This window comes from Drosophila nasuta, chromosome X (assembly GCF_023558535.2).
Source record: "Drosophila nasuta strain 15112-1781.00 chromosome X, ASM2355853v1, whole genome shotgun sequence".
Taxonomy (NCBI): Eukaryota; Metazoa; Arthropoda; class Insecta; order Diptera; family Drosophilidae; genus Drosophila; species Drosophila nasuta.
Genome location: NC_083459.1, coordinates 5,883,547 through 5,903,345, shown reverse-complemented (window position 1 = coordinate 5,903,345; position 19,799 = coordinate 5,883,547). Strand labels below are relative to the sequence as shown.

Genomic DNA, 19,799 nt, shown 5'->3' with positions numbered 1-19,799 from the left:
GCGAATGATAATGAAGCACCAAGACAGAGACAGAGAGAGGGAGAGAGAGAGAGAGAGAGACCGACCCCCAAGCCACTTAATTGGGGAAGAGTTCATTCAGCGCATAGCTAGAAAAAAAAACTAAACTGAACCCAACAAAAAGGTGAACAACATTCTAACAGATCACAAGAAAAAAAGACTAAATTAAATGAGAGTAGAGCTGAAGAAAGCCTTGTAGGAAATGGGAAAAAAGAAAAGTCGGACAGAAAATATCAATCAAAATTAATAAAAAAGAAAAATGAGCTTAACAAAATGATTAAGCAGCATTTCAGCCTCTTTAAAAGTGAGATAAAGTTTCAATCTCTTTAGACACAAGTTGAAAGTGAGGCAAAGTTAGCAACTATTAAAGAGGCATTAAAAAGGCTCTTTTGGGGCAACAGATTCCAGTTCTGGCATTTGTAGTAAAAATCTTGAATTAAAATTAAGAAAAGTTGCCAAGTTGCTTGCGGGAAGCTGCAAAGAAATTCAGTTTGAGATCAGTAAAGAGAGAAAGTGAGTGAGTTTGAGCTTAGTAGAGTCAAAGCAGCAGCAAGTCTTGATTTTATTAATGTTGAACTAATTAAAAGCAAGAAATATGTTAGTTTATTAATTCGTTTTATTAGGAGTAAAAACTGAAATTTTAATTCGCCTAACCTAACCTAAAATATAAAGCAATGTAGGATACAACATAAAGTGATTGAGTTTACATAAAAAGAAATTTTTGGTAAAGCAAGAAGTAAATGTCAAATTATCTGTATTACTTTTATGGAAAAAAGACGGGTCTAAGTTGTTTTGGCTAACAATCTATAGTTTATTTTGTACTCTATGGTATATTTTGAATGTAATACTTTGTCAATATACCAAATATAACCTTTGGTACATTTGAATATTTTCAATGTATATTTGGTATATTTTAGGAATAATACCGCACTGTTTTACTTTTATTAGCGGGTATCACTCGATTGTAGCTTTCTTGCTTGTTTATTATTAATTTAGGAAGAAATGAAAAGATTACTATATTGAAATTGAAAATTTCTTAAACTTCAATTAAGGCCATTCAAAACTAAGCTTATATTTTATTCTAATACATATTAAAGAATAGAATAACTCATATAGAAAATATTCTTCAGCTACTGATTTAAAATGAAAAACCTATTTTAGATTTCACATTTGTTAAACTTCAGTTTAATCTAAATGTTGTTTTCATATGCAAACATTGGCATGTGCTCCACATAATCGATTATCAAAATCATTCTCAAGCTGATCAAATAAAAACGATATCGTCCATTGTGTTGATCTGTTTTTGAGTCGTGAGGCAAGCGAAGAATACAAAAGTCAACTAGCTGGCGTGTAAAACGGATTAAAATCCGAATCTGTAGTCACATCTGCATATGTATTTGTATCTGTATCTGTATCTGTCGCTGTTTTTTTTTTTGAATGGCAACTGTTTACAGATTAAACTGATGATGATGATGAGATCGAGGGGCAGACACGAAATGACAGCGAGAAATTCTCAAGAGTTATTTCGCTGCTGCTGTTGCTGCTGCTGTGATGATGATTATTGCGAGCCCATTGAAATTCATGGCGAGTTCTCAGTTTCTGTTGCTACCATGAAAAGACAATTGGAGAATTCTCTTGTGTCTCTCTAAATGGGCTGTCCCCGAAAAAAGAACCGCAAATATCCGTCTACCCAAAAAAAAAGAGTGAAGAAAAAGAAGAAGAGGTGAAAAAAAAAAACAACTGACGACCGGACGAACTACAATAAACAACAATTTTCACTTTTTATTGTTGTTGTCATTTGCTTTCTTGGCTTGGTTGTTAATTTAATTTGGCTGTGGCCAACGAACGATCAACGACCACAACAATTGAACCTCCTCTACCTCCCCCCTCTCTTAGTCTCTCTTGACGCCCACTGCCACGCCCCGTTGGCTGTTTAGTTTTTCAGTTGACGTTTCGAGCTGTTGTTGTGTTTGCATTGTTCTGAATGAATCACACACAAAAGGCAACACGTTTATGGCTATCTGTTCACCCCTCCCCCTTCCCCACCCACTTCTCCACCTCCCCTTCCCCTCCCCCCGCTGGTTGTGCCCCCTTTTGACTGATTCGTTCACGTACTTCAGCCATGTACGATTCGCTGTCGCTGTTGCTGTTTCTCTGCCCCATTCATTTCTCATTCTCTGTCTGTCATGCCCCTCTCTCTCTTTCTCTCACTCGCTCCTTCTCTCTCCCTCTGACTGACTTTATGTGTGTCGCAATTATCGCCGCAATCATCGTGGTCCATTTTGATCAAGGAGAAGCTCACAAATAAACTGGGCTCAGCATATCGCATTGCCACATAATAGAAATCTCCCCCATCTCTCTCTCTCTGTCTCTCTTCGATCTGCCCCTTTGCCCCATTGTGGCTGTGGCGCCGCCGCAATGCCAACGACCTCAGGGAGGCCTCCAGAACCCTGCGAATACATTTTGCTGTGCTTGCATAACGCTCATCGCATCACATTCATAGAATGGCCAATTGTTTTTTTTTCTGCTTTTTTAACTGCGTTTTCTGCGCTGCCAGCGTCAGCTGCGACTGCGACAGCGGCAGCGACGCGACTGCAAAGCTCGTCTCATTCGTTTGGCTTTTGCATCTTTTGTTCTACGGCGACAATACGAACGAAAAATTTCCCACGTCCCATGCGAAGAAAGCCGCGAATGTGCAGCGCAATGCTTGAATGCCTATAGCGAGGGTCGATCGTTAAGTTTAATTACACAGAAGCAGCTTTGACAGCTTTAAAGAGTTTAGCATTTATCATCGCAATTCTCTCTCATAGACAGCAAACTTAAGAAGCTTTATTAATACGTTTTAAAGCTGTTAAAAACTCAACATAGGAGCATTGAAAACTCAACTCATTAATTGTATTAAATACGAGAAGTTTTTAAAAATGTTGACAGTTCAAACCAATACATTCGAATGAATTTTTTAAAGATTTTTGAGATTTTTAACAAATCAACTTGCAAAAAACTTTAGACTAAATGGCAGCTTTAAAGCTGTTGAAAGCTTAGCGCAACTGAGTTAATGTTCAGCTTATTGCATTAATTAAAAGAATCTTTTAATGATTTTATGAGTTTAAACAATGAAACTTGCTAAATTGTTTAGACTTGGTGATAGCTTTAACAGCCTTTAAAGCTGTTGAAAGCTTAGTGCAACTGAGTTAACGTTTGATTTATTAATTGCATTAAATAAACGAATCTTTTTATGATTTTGAGCGTTCAAACAATAAAAGTTCTTTAGACTTGGTGACAGCTTTGACAACCTTCAAAGCTGTTGAAAGCTCAGCCTTAGAGTTGAGTTTGCTTATATTTATTTTCAAGGCATTCTATGCTTACATTTTAATGTATATTGAATAAAAAACAACCATTATAGATTTTGCAGTTTAGTTTTTCTACAATACTTTGATCTGCAATTTTAAGAGCAACTTCAATAAAACGCTTTAAAGCTGTTAAAAGCTTAGCTTAAGACTATAGTGTGTATAATATCAGTTTCAAGGTATTCAATGCTTACATTTTGAACCTTTAACGATTTTGCAATCCATATTTCCACAATAATAATGCACTTAAAAGCTGTTGAAAGCTCATGCGTACACCATTAGTGCTTCTGCTATTAATCCATCCTCATTTACTCCACTGTTTGTATTGAGTTCTAAGAAACTCTTGAAAGCTAATCCCTTGGTCGTAGTCTTTTATTCTGCTAGCCACTTTGTCAGCTCTTTAGTGTCATAAAAAAGAAATGAACTGTTACAATGAAGCTGGCTGTTCAACTGTGCGACGACGAGTAACTATTTATTGTTAATAACAAATATAAACAAGAAGATTATCGCATGTTAAGCGTATAATTCTTCAAGCGTTTCTCCTTGTGCTATTGTCTGCGCAAATAATGCTTGGCGAAGTTAAAGCTCATTAACATCATCCAGTCGCAAATGCAATGCAATAATGGAACGAAAAATGAACAAACTCACGCAGTTTCGCATTAGCCAGTCAATCAGCGTGTAATTACAATTATCTTTACCGTATATAAACATTGTTTGTTTGATCATTTCCTTGATTACACTCTCGCACATTACGGAGTCGAGAATTAACGCGAAATTCGGTTGAACAAAAAGCACAAAAAAAAACTAAAAAGAAATGATGATTAACCTACAACGGCGAATTCATGGCAATTAGCACGTGTGAACTTTAGAATCTTTATGCGTAATCCTGATCGTGCTTTGATACAGATCTGTTCATGCAGTTCTCGATGTCAACTGTTTTTGCCAGTACAGTGTTCATTCGATATAGTTGAGCTCTGAAGTAATCAAATTCGGGACTAAGTTAGCCTAAAAAGTTGTTATTTTCAAATTAAAATGAAATAGTTTTAACAAAAATATATATAGCTTTCAAATTCTTCATCTACAATTAACATAGTATATATTAGGTTGGCCAAAAAGTCTTGCGGTATTTCCGATAGGTGTCTTTGCAAGCGCGTAGTTCTAGTTCTATTCGTCGCATCGGTTCATGCGATACCTTTTTGGAAAGCTCTTTTCACGCGCTAACACGTGTTTGATTTAATTTTTTTTTGTTTTGATTCGTTCGTGAATTATAGCGTCACAAACATGGAGAAAAATAAAGAGAAAATATGGCATATTTTACAGTTCTACTACGATAAAGGCAAAAATGCAACTCATGCTGCCAATAAAATTTGTGCAGTTTATGGACCCAATACAGTTTCCATTTCCACCGCACAACGATGGTTTCAACGTTTTCGTTCTGGTGCGGAGGTGGTCGAAGATGCGCCACGGTCCGGAAGGCCTGTCGTCGAAAATTGCGATAAAATCGCTGAATTGATCGAAAGAGATCGGCATAGTAGCGCCGGAGCATCGGCCAAGAGCTGGGCATGAGTCATCAAACCGTTTTAAACCATTTGAAGAAGCTTGGATTAAAAAAAAAGTTCGATGTGTGGGTGCCACACGACTTGACGCAAAAAAACATTTTTGACCGTATGGATGCATGCGAATCGCTTCTGAATCGCAACAAAATCGACCCGTTTTTGAAGCGGATGGTGACTGGTGATGAAAAGTGGATCACTTACGACAACGTGAAGCGCAAACGGTTGTGGTCGAAAAGCGGTGAAGCTGTCCAGACGGTGGCCAAGCCTGGATTACCAGCCAGGAAGGTTCTTCTGTGTGTTTGGTGGGATTAGCAGGGAATCATCCACTATGAGCTGCTCCCCTATGGCCAAACGCTCAATTTGGACCTGTACTGGACCGCTTGAATGCAGCACTTATGCAGAAGAGTCCATCTTTGAACAACAGAGGCCGAATTGTCTTCCATCAGGACAACGTCAGGCCACACACATCTTTGGGGACTCGCCAGAAGCTCCGGGAGCTCGGATGGGCGGTTTTTTTGCATCCACCGTATAGTCTGGATCTCGCACCAAGTGATTACCACCTATTTCTGTCCATGGCGAACGACCTTGGTAGTCGGAAATTGGCCACAAGAGAGTCCTGTGAAAATTGGCTCTCCGAGTTTTTTGCCAATAGAAAAGCGAGCTTCTATAAGAGGGGCATTATGAAGTTGGCATCTCGTTGGGAACTCGTCATCGAACAAAACGGCGCATATTTGACTTAAATCGCATTATTCTAACCAATTTTATGAACAATTGAAAATTCAATAAAAATACCGCAAGACTTTTTGGCCAACCTAATATATGGGTAATCCTCTGACAGATTTTAATATAACATAAACTGAAACCATTTAAAAATTAAGAAAAGATTGTTTTTATAACTCTAGATAAGCACTATATTTAGAGTTAAGATTGATAGGGATTAAATATTAAAAAAAAAAAAGATTAAAAAAGAAAAAAAAAATAATTCTAAAATCATTCTTAGGTCACATAGAATTTACTTATTATCTTTAGATAGATAGATTGTAAATAAATAAAGAGTAAAAAAAAAAAAAAATTCTTAGCTCTGATTAAAGTGCTAATCAAAAGCTATAAGATTCATCTTATTTCTTCATCTTAAAGAAATGGTTTTGTGTATTTTTTCAACATTTTCGCCAAAGAATTACCTATACATAAATTCTTCAATTTTGGAATTTTCTATTTAATTGGTCAATGTTAATTTTTCATTTTTAAATGGTAAATCTAACCAAATTTCTACGTTTGCTTCTTAAGACGAAAATTTAATTAAAATATTCACATCAAATATTTAAATAGTCATTCCAATATAAATACAAAGTGTAGAATTTGAAAGCTGTAAGTAAATAAATGAAACTATTATAAATTATATTTCTCGGAAGTAAATGAAACAAAATATTATGTGATATTTTATTTCATTTACTATTGAAAAGTAGTACAGCTTTAAAATTCTACATTTTGTATTAATATTGAAATGAGTATTTAAATATTTTATGTAAATATTCTTTAATATTTATGTAATCGTTTGTTCCATCAACATTTTACTAAGTGCACATTTTGGAGTGCTTTGAAATTTGCATTTCTTATGGCTGCATAGACATTTGGAACATTATGCGCCACCCTCGCCATATAGCTTGTATAATACTTTGAGATCCCATGCATGAGTTGTTGCTGTCTACGACGGCAGAGACTGAGGCAGAGACGTCGCGTTGCTGCGACGTGCAAAAATGCAGCGCTGCCAAATTATTCATTACTTGGCAGCCCACGCTCTTGATCCCTGTTGATGTTGTAGTTGTTATTTCTCTTGTTGTTGTAGTTCTTGTTGTTGTTATTTCTGTTGCTGTTGTGGTTGTTGTTACTTCGTTGCCATATTGCTGCATTAATCTGCATCAAGTTGGCTGCAATTCGATGCGATGATTGAAGCTCTATGCGCTGTAGCTTTATTTGGCGCATCCGCTGTTGCAGTCGGTGTCGCTTTGTTGTTGTACTGCTCTGTCTCTGCTTCTTCCTCACACACACACACACACACACTCACGTTGACCATATGTGCTCAACGTATATCAAATTCTGTCCATTTGTGGCCATCGACTCGCACTTCCGTTGCGTTGCGTTGTCACCGTCTTCAAAGTCCTGAACTGCGTTTACAGGTGCGACGCAGTCGCTGCCGCTGCCGCAGCTGGCGTTGACTGCGACGTCGCTGTTGGTGTTACGCTTGGTTGCGTTAGGCGACAGCAGCAGCAAAGACTGAGAACAGCTGCGTGCTGCGTTTGTTTTTTTATTTTGCTGCTGCTGCTGCTGGAGAAAGTAAAGCGACTGAGACGACGGCGAAATTTATGTTTATCGCTATAACCATAACTATATACATATGCATATACATATACGTGCGTGTGTGTGTGTGTGTGTGTAGTCATCTTAGTAGACCTCATGCGAGCAGTTTTCTTTTTTTGGGCTCACGCAGCTGAAAACAAAAGCAGCAAAAACACAAAAAAAAAAAAAAAAAAAAAAAAAAAATTGAGAAGTGGCAACGAAGAAAAACTCAAAATGATTATGGAAAAGTGTTCATGGCAAAACGCACGCAACTTTGTGGCACCGCAAACGTCGGAGCCAAATAGGAAAATTCATTAGCCACAAGAGCAACACGACAATGGAAAAGCTGCACAGCTCGAATAGAAAAGAAAATGGAAAATGGAAAATGCGGCCTAGAATTTACATTTTCAGCGCATAATTTACTATGCGTGAAAGCACCGCTAATGAAATATTTCATATGCATAATTATGCTACATCGATAACTATATGCGAGTGGTTTATCGATAACTAGCTGCTGTTGCTTATCGCTTGTAGTTATGAAGTTAAATTGCGAATTTCTTTAAGGAATTTACATGTCGATATAATCCAAACAATGTTGTGTTAATAACAATCATTCATTTTTCTTGCTGTCGAATTACTAAATACTATCGATAAATGTGTTCATAGTATTTATTATCGATTTATATTAATAAGCTGAGTTAAGTATGTCACATTTTCATTGTTTTTATGAATTACTGTGAAATAATCAAACGCTGCAGGCGTCAAATTGACCGATATGCTAATTAAAGTTATCGATTAATATATCGATAGTATTTTCTAATGATTTCTGTTGTTGGATTGTATTACTTATGTCATACATACTTTATTTGAGGCATATTCACAATTAACTACAAAATAAGTACTCGATACAACTGGCAATCGATCACTTATCGATATGCGATAAGCGATTGCTGCAAAAATGTTAATGACACTAACGCTTGTGGTGTTTCACACCTTTTGCCAATTCCTCGTTACCTAATTTTCCATTTTAATGGCTGACACAGCGATTCGCAATCGATTTTGGGGCTAAACGAAAAGTCGCTAATTGCAATTGTGAAAAAAGCAAAGCAAAGCACAGTCAAAGAACGCAGTGTCTCGCAACACTGAGGAAATGTTTCGTTTCATTACCATTTCATTTCGTTCCGTATCGTTTCCTTGCGCCAAGAGTCAACGAGCGTAAAATTGTACAAGTTAAAAGGAAAATTGTTTAAACAAACGATGACGCTAACACTTTATTTTTGTGCGTTACTTTTTTTTTGGCAGGCGCAGACGTTGCGCAGTCGCGTGAAAACCAAAAACAACAACAACAATAACTGCTTTAAGAATTAGTTAACAATTTGCCACAACAACAACAACAGCAGCAGCAAGAAAGAACGCGGGTGGTGAAAAGTTGAGGACAAGGGGTTGTAATTTTTTTGGGTTTTAGGTTTTTAGGGACTGTGTGACAGCGCGTCAGGGTCAAACCTTAGGGCAACCAGCACGCCATGACCATAAATCTTAATTGCCGACGCAGGCAAGCGAAACCAGACGCTGGCGCCTCAGTCGCAGTCGCAGTCGCTGTCGCTGCGTCGTCGGCAGCGTATTTTTTTGGGCGGCAGTCAGTCAGTCAGGCAGTTAGTCAGCCAGTTGGCCACTCGGTCGGTTGGACGACGGGTGTCGCGCTTTAAAACGCACTCGTCACTCGCTACTCGTCACTCGCCACTCGTTCGGGACTAATTCGTTGCGAATTTTGCAGAGCAAGTTAATGGAAAGCAATGCCGTGAACTTTAAGAAAATACAAGCAACAAAAACCAAATAACAAAATCCTAAACAAAAAAAAAGAACACTAAAAAGCAATAAACAAAATACCAAAAATACACCACCAAAAACAAAAACTAAAGCAAGAAAGAAAACCAACTACAAAAAGGAAACCAAAACTGTGAACTAATAAAGAACAAAAAAAAAACAACATGAACTGCGGAGCACTGCGCACAGTCAACGACGACGCGCAGCTGCCGACGTCGCAGCAGCAGCGCAGCAAGCAGCAACTGCAGATGGAAACGCAACGGAAAATGAACTCAATGCCGCGCACTCCAACACAGCAGCAGCAGCTGGCGACGTCGACGCCGACGCAGTGTCGCGCTGTTGCCTTGGAGCAGCCGCTGCGACGCAGCACAATGCCGCGTGGGCGTGGCCTCGCCTCCTGTTTGCGCGGCGAACGCGACGACGCACCGACGCCGCCCATACACGAAGTCCACTGCGAGCTGCAGCAGCTGCAGTTGCTCCAGCAGCAGCACCAACAACAGCACCAGCAGCAACAACAGCTGCTCATCCAGCTGCAGCAACAACACCAACAACTGCAGCACCAACAACAACAACAGCAACAACACGATCAACTGCAACTATGTAGCGGAGGCAGCAGCAGCAACGGCAGCGCCATCGTGTCTGCCACAGCAGCACTCGAGGCAGCGAGCGGCAGGAGTAAGTTGATCATGGCTAAATGGAGAAGATAGAAGCTTAACTTCACACTCTATTGCTGCTAGATAGATAGTGTTCTAAATTACATATTCAATGTGATGAAAAGGAATTCCAATTGAGATTGAATTCAGTATTAACTTTAAAGTAAGCTAATTATATACTTACGTGGATAAATCCATGGGAAAAGAGAAGATTAGGATAAACAAAATACGCTTAACTTTGATGAGAAAGAGAATTCTAATTGTTAGATTGAAATTAGTATTAGACATATTGCATTTAAAGAAGTAGAAGCTTAGCTTAGGTACTTCGATCACACATTAAGGAAAGAAGTCACAAAAAGATTCGATTCAAGTTGATAAAAAGAAATTCCAATGAAAATTTAAATCAGTATTAACTTTAAAGTAAGCTAATTATATACTTAGATGTATAAATCCATGGGAAAAGAGAAGCTTCGGTTAACGCCCTCAATTTACTACTACATATTTAGTATAGAACAAGTAAGAAAGCTACCAAATGGTATATTTGGTATATCGATATAGTACCGCATTCAAAATATACCATAGACGGCACAATATACCAAATTGTCATCCAAAGCAACTAAGACCCCTAGTGAGAAGGCGTGTTTGCCCATACAAAAGTATTTCTTTAATGACTTCGACAATTTTTATCTGATCGCAACCAAATTTTCAGGAATCATAACTACTATAGTAATTATTATATATACCAAAATTCGCAACTCTAGCTTTACGCTTGTTATTCGATTTTTTTTTGATTTTCGGGGGCGGAAGTGGGCGTGGCAAAAATTTGAAACAAACTTGATCTACGTGCAAACATAACAAATGCTGTCGAAAAAAAATTAAAGCTCTATCTCTTATAGTCTCTGAGATCCAGTGTTTAATACGGACAGACAGACAGGCACACAGACGGACATGGCTATATCGTCTCGGCTGTTGACGCTGATCAAGAATATATATACTTTATAGGGTTCGAGATGCCTCCTTCTACCTTCCATTTCCTGCCGGCACAAAGTTATAATACCCTTCTAGTTACCCTATGGGTAGCGGGTATAAAAAGACTTTTTACTTTCATAAAAGTTCAAATTAAAATTCGAATTGTGGGAGTGAAATTAGTGATATATTAAATAAATTCAGGAAAAATTAGATCCTTAACTTACCAAACTCACAATAACTAGACATTTAGGATAACAAAAAGTATTCAGTATTACAGAACGATTCGATTCAAGTTGATAAAAGGGACTTTCAATTAAGAGATTGGTATCAGTATTCTATTAAATGCAACTAATTATATACCTAAAGGAATATATCCTTGAGAAAAGAGAAGCTTAGCTTAACACACTCAATTCCTGCTAAATATTTACGAAAAATACTCTAAATTTGATTAACATTTCAAGGGAATTTAAAGAATTTAGAATTCATATTGCATTTAGAGAAAAAAAAAAGCTTACCTTACTACAAACACACAAGGCATTTGGGATAACAAAAAGTATTCTACAATCCAGAAAGATTCGATTCAAGTTGATAAAAGAGAATTCCAATCGAGAAATTGAATTCAGTATTATATTAAAGATAGCTAATTATTTACTTAAAGCGATGGTAAAAGTGAAGCTTAGCTTAACAAACTCAATTTCTGCTAGATATTTAGTAAATGCTTCAACAATCATAGAATAAATAATTGTTAAATAGCAGACAGACTTGATTCAAGTTGATTGAAATGCAAAATGTAAATTTGTGAGATTGAAATCGAATTTATATTTATAGTTTATAATATTTATATAATTCTACCCGAATTTCGAATAATGTCTTTCTAAAGAATATGGTAAAAAGTAAATATTTAGGTCTCTAGGAATACTTTCACTTCAACTAATTAACTTATGGTAAATGCATAAATAGGAATCAGCTCTCTTAATTACTTTTGGATATTTACAATCTATTGAAAACACATTTAAAGAAAATATCAACTTAAATCAAATAAGCAATGCTTAGAATTAATAAATACTTGAAATTCATTCAAGCTGCAAAAAAAACCAGAAAAGGGACTTTTAGCTTGTGGATTTAAGTTGTCAATTATTATTATACCATTACACAGCATTGCTCTTTAATATTGAATAGCTAATGTGCTTAAATGTATAAATATTAAATAGTTGAGCAAAGAGCAACAATTTAAATACCAGACAGATTTGATAAAAGGCGATGAAAATGCAAAATGAAATACTAACTTTTGAATTAAAATCAAAATAAATTTAAGTATTTACTGATAATTGAAAAGTTTTTACTTTTTATTTAAGCATTTTCTTTACTAAGTGAAAAGCTTTCAAATTTGTATCCAAGTGTTAGGATTCTTTGTGATTCAAGTTAATTAACTAGCAATTTCTAATATAATAAGTTAATCAACTTGAATCGAAAGGAATCTTTAAATTAAAATTTTAAAGCTGTTGAATTAAAAGTAAATGTTTAAATAAAAAAGAAAATTCGATTTGCAAATCATTTAGTTAAAAGCACATTAAAGCATTCATTTGACACTTTAGCTTGAACTTGAAGTTTATCTATTCGAATTATGTATATATTGTGCAAAGTATAAATATGAGCATAAGTATCCATATATACATATTCAGATATTTATTTTGAAAGTGACAAACTTGAGGTGGAATTTGGTGGAATTTCAAGATAAGCAAAACTCTTATCGATTGAGCATCGCTCGAACTAAATATTTCCCACTCTTTGCAATCATGATAAAGCGTGAAGCGAGGGAAGCGAGAGAGGAAGTGTATATAGTTAATGTATCATATGCGATGATACGCACTTCATGATGCCAATGACATCATCATCATCATCAGAGAGAATGAGACCGTGAACTGTGTGATGTGGAAAGGGAATTGGAAGTGAAGTCGGTGAGGCAATATTGCTTTGATGTCATTAGCAGCGGCCTCAGAGTGCAGTGTTTACAGTTGTGCGAATAAGTGCACAAAATAGAAGAAGAAGAAGAAGAAGAGTGAGTGCATGTGTAATGCCTAATGCGTAACGGTGATGTGCGCTGACTTTGCAACATTTCGTGGCAAGCATAATCCGTTGTAAGATACCGCTGAGGAAAACCGATTCGAGAATGAACTATGTGTGGACACATTCTGACTGTGAATGATTGAATAATGATTTACCTATGTGTGTGTGTGTGTGTGTGTGTGTGTGTGTGTGCAAACCGGTTTTCCAGTCTTCCACAAAACCCTTTCACTCACACGCTTCAACTGCAGCAGCAGCAGCAACTTCTTCCGCCACAATCGATGAAGATGGGGCAACAATGGAGCTTGTGTCCCATTCTATGTGAAGCCTATTCAATGTGCGTTCACACGTGCCGTTTACACTTCCCCGCATCTCTGTCCGCTACATCTGCAAAATGTATCTGTATCTCTGTATCTGTATCTGTATCTCTGTATCTGCAGCTGAAGCGAGGCGTCTTTGTCATTTGACGACACAATTTTATGCTGAGCTGAATTGGCGCATTTTGTTGCCTCGTCGCCTCTCGTTGCTTTTCATATTTTTTTTTGCATTAATTGAAATGAATTCATAACAAGTTGTGGCAGCACAAAGGTCAAGCAAGCAAATGTAAATGGGTCGGGTTATTGTTATTGCTTCTGTTTTGTTTGTGTTTCTGTTTGGACTGCAACAATTGCCAATTGTCATGCACTGCTGATAATGCCTCCATATATGTATATAATGTATCACTTTCAAACACAACTAACGCTCTCTCTATGTATTTCTCTCTCATTACAGGTGAGTACAAATCGAAGACATTGCCTCGCATACACTTTGATACGGCGCTAAACGATACGTCATTAAATGAAGGTAAACAATTTCATAGGCGAGAGAGTTTTTCAGTTGAGAAACCTTGCGCACACACATTACTAAACTTTATTATCTACTACACTCGATATCCCCCTGAAATGGGTCTGGGCTATTGCAAAATGCGCTTAAATCAATATACAAATGTACATTGGGAGTTTAGTTTTTTATAAGCCATGTCCCCAATCAACCGACAGACAACCTTGTCAATAGTGGCAACATAATAATAGCATGTTTTTTACACGTTATGTACATGGATATAGATCACGATTTGCTGTCCAACAACATGCATATATGATAACTACTTTATGGATCTCACTTGCAAGTTTTCCATTTCACATTTCACAGTAAATCAGTTTGAGATGTGTTTACAATAATTGCAAAACTGTCGCTTTTTTTTGCTGCAACAGCAAATTAACAATATTATAATACAGCGTCTAGACATTTATATGCACTTATGGACGGCAATTATTTATGTGTGTAATCATTTATCAATTATATTTCATTCAAGATTCTTTGTAGATCTTCACCACATTTATAATCTAAAATTCGAAATTGTTGTACGAACATTTTTATATGCATATAAGATTGAAAGGTTATATAAGGCATTAGAATCAGAATAGTTCCAATTTGTAAATGTAAATATAGTTTCTATAACTAAAAAGATAATTTCTATGTCTGACACACCGCAAACAGCTTAAACCTCAGACAGCAAAGCCTCCGATTTCGTTGCATACTTTTCTGCATACTTGTAAATTTTAGCATAGCATACTTTTAAGCTGCCGGAGTTGCCAATGAAGTATCGATTTTATCGATAAGACGATTGCAAGTAATGATGAATATATCAATATTATAAATGATTTTCATAGCATACATCAAATTTATTTACTTTATTAAATCATTTTAAAACTAATTTATATAATTCAAAATACACTTACGATCGCAGCATACATAGTGAGAACGGAAACATTTGTATTTTTATTGGTATTAAAATAGTCGCGCTTTTGTGGTATTTTCCGAGCTGCTGCCACTTTTAAACTTTGTTTCATATCAAAATTGTGGCGTTTATCGTTTTAAATTTGTTATTTTTGGCGACCATCTGATATGTGGATATAAATTAATAAGTGATTAGAAGAAAATGCTTTAGACGACATCTAGATTTTGAGAAAAATCTGAACTAACTTGCTGTTTAAAATGAAGCGCCTTTTTACATGCAATTTGGAAATATACCAATATGTCAATGTGAAGTGTAACCAGGCTGCACTTTCTGTTTTATTAGTATATACTATCCATCATTTATAAAATATACATATATTGCTCTTGGTCACATCATGTCAAATAAAACAACAGCTTTTTCAAAAATATTGATTCATTCATCAATCAATTAATAATAAATGAATTTGACTGCAATGAGAACATCGACGTTTGCCGTAAAATGTCAATGTTTAAAAAATGCAAATGCGAATGGAATGGGAAATGCAAATGGAAATGTCTTGTTTAAGCCTCATAAATAAGTCGCACAGTTCCGCAAAAGGCAGCGCAAAGAAGGGTTTGCAGAAGTGGGAGGGGAGGGGCTAGCGAAACGTGTGTGGTGTGCGACACACACGTAAAGCGCAAAAGTCACGCACTTCCGTTGAGCGAGCAGCAGCAAAAGCAACAGCAAGCAAACATCAAAGTGGAGTTGGGGGAGTCGCTTGCTTAATGTATGTATGCCTCTAATTTGCTTATTATGCGCTGCCTCTCTGTACTTAAGAGCCAACACCACACACACACGCATATACAATGTATACCCAGATGTGCGTGTGTGTGTGTACCTGCGCTCAATTAGATCAATTACGAGCCACATTGCCACTCACGCCCTTATGCCTTATGGCTCTTGTTCGGCGTCTCCTTCTCCCATTACATTCTTCCACTTGTACTAGTTGTGTTCTTGTTGCTATTCTCCTTTTCCACTTCAGCTACATGTTCGTCTTCTTCTTCTGTTGTTCTTTCGATTCGGTTGCTTACAATGCGCTGCGCTTCGAATAATCGGGCATATTGTTTTACCCTTGATAAATTTCATTTGACACGCTGCGCGACGTTTGTCAGGTTTGCTGATTTTGTTCTTATTTCTCTTTATACATTTTTTCTGTTTCTTCTTTTGTCAAACTTAGCGCATGTTTGTTCATGTCGTTGTCTCTGATATTCGCTTGTCATGGACACGTACAAACATGCATAAGCTAAACTGTCGGTTCTAAACAATACAATAGAATTACTGACCAGCGGGGAGTTGACATAGTTGAGATAATGTTCCGCCACTGATCGTAGAGCTGCCAGAAATTGGAAGCGTATCGTGACGGTTCGTGTGTGATTGTGCTCATTAAAGCATAACAGCACGACGACAAATCTGTATAGAATATAGAAATGTATATAAGTTTAATACTTAAGTTATTAAACGAGAAAATATGCAGACACTGTCTAGACAAATTTTCAAATATTTTAAAATGTCACGAATATATTTTTTAAAATTATCTACACATTTGTTCAAACATTGTTTATGCATTTTGTTCAACTGCAGCGTATTCGTTTGCTTGCTTGGCTGAGTCGTGACTCGACTCCCAGGCTTCTCACTCACACTTGCTTGCTCCTTCACTCAGTCTCACACAGACACACACTCGCCAGTCGGACAATTCGGTTGCTTTGTCAACGCGCATGGGCAGCACTGTTTCTATTCGCAGCCCCGCTTGGCTGCAATGCACATGCTCTCACTCAATTGCAACCAGGGCTACAACATCTGGCTAACAAATGTGTAAAGTTTTATTCAGTGACAAGCTTTACACGATGCAAAAAAATAATGTAAAATGCTCCGCAATATTGTCTTAACAATTAATAAATAATTATTTATTGAATTTATTATTTTATTAGTTGCTTCAAACTGAAAGTCTTGCTTTCCGCTCGCCAATTGGTTCAGCATTGAGCTGTTTTGCATCCCTCGCTTGAGCTGGCGTCGATCGTACAAGCGCTCTCCTCTCTGTCTCTCTCTTTCTGTGCGACTCTCATTGAGTTTATCGTAGCTGCGTCGGCGGCAGCAGCGTCAGTTGTGTGAAAAACGCGTTAGTGTGTGGAAGTGAAGCGGGAAGAATACGACAAATACTACGCGACGACCACAAACAAGAAGAAGAAGAACGCCTCAATGCGTTTTTCTGTTTTGTGTTCTTTTTTTTCATAATTTTTTGTATTGCGTTTTCGATATTGTTGTAATTGCATCTTCCTTTTCCGTTTGTCGCGTTACTTTTTAACTAAACTGCATCTAAGAAATTGTTTTAAAGTGTGTGTTGTTTTTTTTTTAATCCAAAATTTGTTAATGGTGTGAATTGATCCCAGAAATTTGTAGGGAACGTAATAAAAGTGTACATACACATGCATACAGCAATAACATTGATGTGTGTATGAGTGTCGCAGTGGTTGCATGCATCGAAACGCAGCGAATGTGATGCAAAGTCGCGATAAAATAACTGAAAACAACAACGACAACAACAGCAATTGCAATTGCAAACTCAACTGGCGACAACGACGCGTGAAAAAACTAAGAAAACAGAAGAAAATAAAATAAAACGTTGGCTCGCAAACGCGGAAATGCACTTGAGCGCATAATTTTTATAAGCCAAGCGACACCACAAGAAACAGAAACAACAGCAGCAGCAACAACAACAACAACAATAATAATAAAAACAAAAGCAGCAACAACTACAAAAATATACTACAGAAAGAGAAATAAAGAAATTGCTTGTCAGCAAATTGCAGCAGCAGCAGCAGAAGTACAAGAAGCCACAACAAATATACAAACCACACACACAACACACACATACATTTAAATACCTGCACACACAGGCACGCTGTGTGCTCTCTTCCTGTGACGCGGGCGTCTGTCTGTCGCTGTCCTTGTCACACTACAGTGTGTTAGTGCGCGCGCGCGCCTTTGCCTATGCGAGTGTATGTGTGAGCGAGAAAGGGAGTGCGTGCGTGCATTAAACGAGAGAGCAAAAGCAAACAAAAAAAAAAGAGAGTACAAGCAGTAAGCGCGTGTGTGTTTGTGTGTGATGATGAGCGAGGCGCCTGAGCAGCAGACGCAGTAAACGCAAAATAGCACAATTAAAACGAAGCGCGCAAAATGTTGCAGGCGCATAGCGACGCCAGCAGCACAACAACAACTACGACAACAGCATTAACAAAGAGCCAAAGCAGCGCGGAAAGCAGCAACAGCGATTGCGTCGCGTCAGTAGCAACGCCAGAGGAGAAGTCGCAACGTCGACGCTCCACGTTCTATGTGCCGCTCGTCATAGAGGACGACGAAAACGATCACAATTCGAATCACGAGCATCAGCAGCAGCAGCAACCACAACTGACGTCACACGGCGGCAGCAACAGCAGCCTAAGCAGCGGCAGCAAATCTGCCTCGCTGAAAAGCGGGGGCGGTCTAGGAGGAGGAGGTGTCTCCAAAGTGAGCGCCTTGTTTGGTGGCAGCAAAATGTCGCCACCTTGCGGCTTCAATTGGAGCATCAGCGGCAGCGAGGCAGCCGCGCAATATTCCGATTCCGATGATGAGGAACAACAGCAGCATCAGCAGCAGCAACAATTGCAGCTGCAACAACAGCAGCAACTCCAACAACAGCAACGCCAGGTGGCTGCTGCAACGCCCGCTGCCAAGCTGAAACGTTACGGCATTGTGTTGAACGTGATCAGTTTAAACGGCAGCAGCGGCCATGAAGATGCCAGCATAGAACCAACAACTGTTGTCGATGTCGCCTCGGATAGCAGCAGCAACAAAAGCAGCAGCAACGCGAGGTGCGCACCTCGCACACACTTTAATGAAGATAACGATATTGTTATGGCCACGCCGCCTAAACAGCAGGCGCTCTCCCTCTCGCCCGCTCACTCGCGACAGACGTCAGCGGCGACGTCGACGTCAACGGTGACTGCGAATGGGGGAGACGACGATGATGACTCAGAGATAAGCCGCATGCAGACAAACACCTCCACGCCCATCAAACTAATGAAATCGCGTTCGCGCACAAATATTCTCGCCGTGCCGTTGCCCAGTGTCGAGCGCGGTCTGGCCACGGCAACAACTCCGGCAACATCGTCGCCAACATCGCGCACAACAACAACATTGATCACGCTGCGCGCCAAGTCGAAAACATTGCCGCAGAATCTGTCGCCATCGGTGGCATTGCGTGAGGCAGCAGCCCTCGATGACAGTGCCACAACCGCAGCGGCAACTGCAACCAACAATTACTTGAACAACAACAACAACATCAATAACAGCAGCAAGCAACGTCAGCTGTTCGGAGGTAGTCAGAGTAATTTCGGAACTAGTTCCAGTTCCAGTTCGCCATACAAATTGCAGAGCAGCGCCTCGGCTGCTTCGATCATTACGCACAGTTTTCCGCCTAAGAATTTATTCCTGCTGAAATCGACACCGAAACTGGCAGCGGATGCTGTTGCTGCCACAACGTCACCAAAGTCCTCGCACGTGCCACAAACACCCGCTGCTGCTGCTGCCAACATTGTCTCGCCGCCAAAGAAATCGCTGAGCTTTATACGACGTGCGCATTCCACAAAATTATCGCGCAGCAATTCGCTGCTGAAAACAATTGGTGGCGGAGGAGCTGCCACTGCTGGTCAATCAATGCAACACGTTGGCATGCAGTCCTCACACCACCACCAGCAACTGCAACAGCAGCAACATCATCATTACTCCGCCTTATCCGCGTCGAGTAGCTGCGCCAGCGACACAGGCAGTTGGGGCAAGCATTTCTATCAGAGCTACGATGTTTGCCCCTTGGGTCTGGACGAGTTGAGCGCCTACTTTCAGACGGATCACTGCGAAGAACTGATCTGTGAACGTTTTATGATCAAGGATTTGATGCTGCACTCGACAAGTGAAGCGGCAGCTGCAACGGCAGCTGAGGCATCCACACTGTCAACGGATAAGCAGCCGGGAGGCGATACAACAGCAACGGAAGATGATGCGGGACATCATTCTGGTAGGTTGAAACTGTATTGACTATCGATCGCATATGAGGGGAAGTAAATGTTCCTCTTGAATTACCGGGAAAACAATGCAGGGACAGCATATTGCCTTCTTCATCGTTCTGGTCAATTTGAACCCTCGATCCTTTACTGACTATTGACCTAAAATTAAGGGAATT

The 19,799-nt window shown here is 38.8% G+C and overlaps 1 protein-coding gene across 5 annotated transcripts in view; it reads left to right on the top strand.

Moving 5' to 3' along the window:
• Positions 1 to 19,799, top strand: part of LOC132795044 (ras GTPase-activating protein raskol) — a 59,416-nt gene that overhangs the window by 27,067 nt on the left and 12,550 nt on the right. The window contains exons 2-4 of one of the 5 annotated variants that reach the window (XM_060805453.1): positions 9,033 to 9,599; positions 9,663 to 9,757; positions 13,540 to 13,611. The exons of 2 other annotated variants lie outside the window; for them this stretch is intronic. In XM_060805453.1, the coding sequence (XP_060661436.1) occupies positions 9,247 to 9,599; positions 9,663 to 9,757; positions 13,540 to 13,611 (520 nt within the window). In that variant the 5' untranslated portion in view covers positions 9,033 to 9,246. Of the gene's footprint in view, positions 1 to 9,032; positions 9,758 to 13,539; positions 13,612 to 16,703; positions 19,635 to 19,799 lie in introns of those variants that run through there. 2 more of the 5 variants (XM_060805452.1, XM_060805451.1) reach the window with 2 other exon arrangements.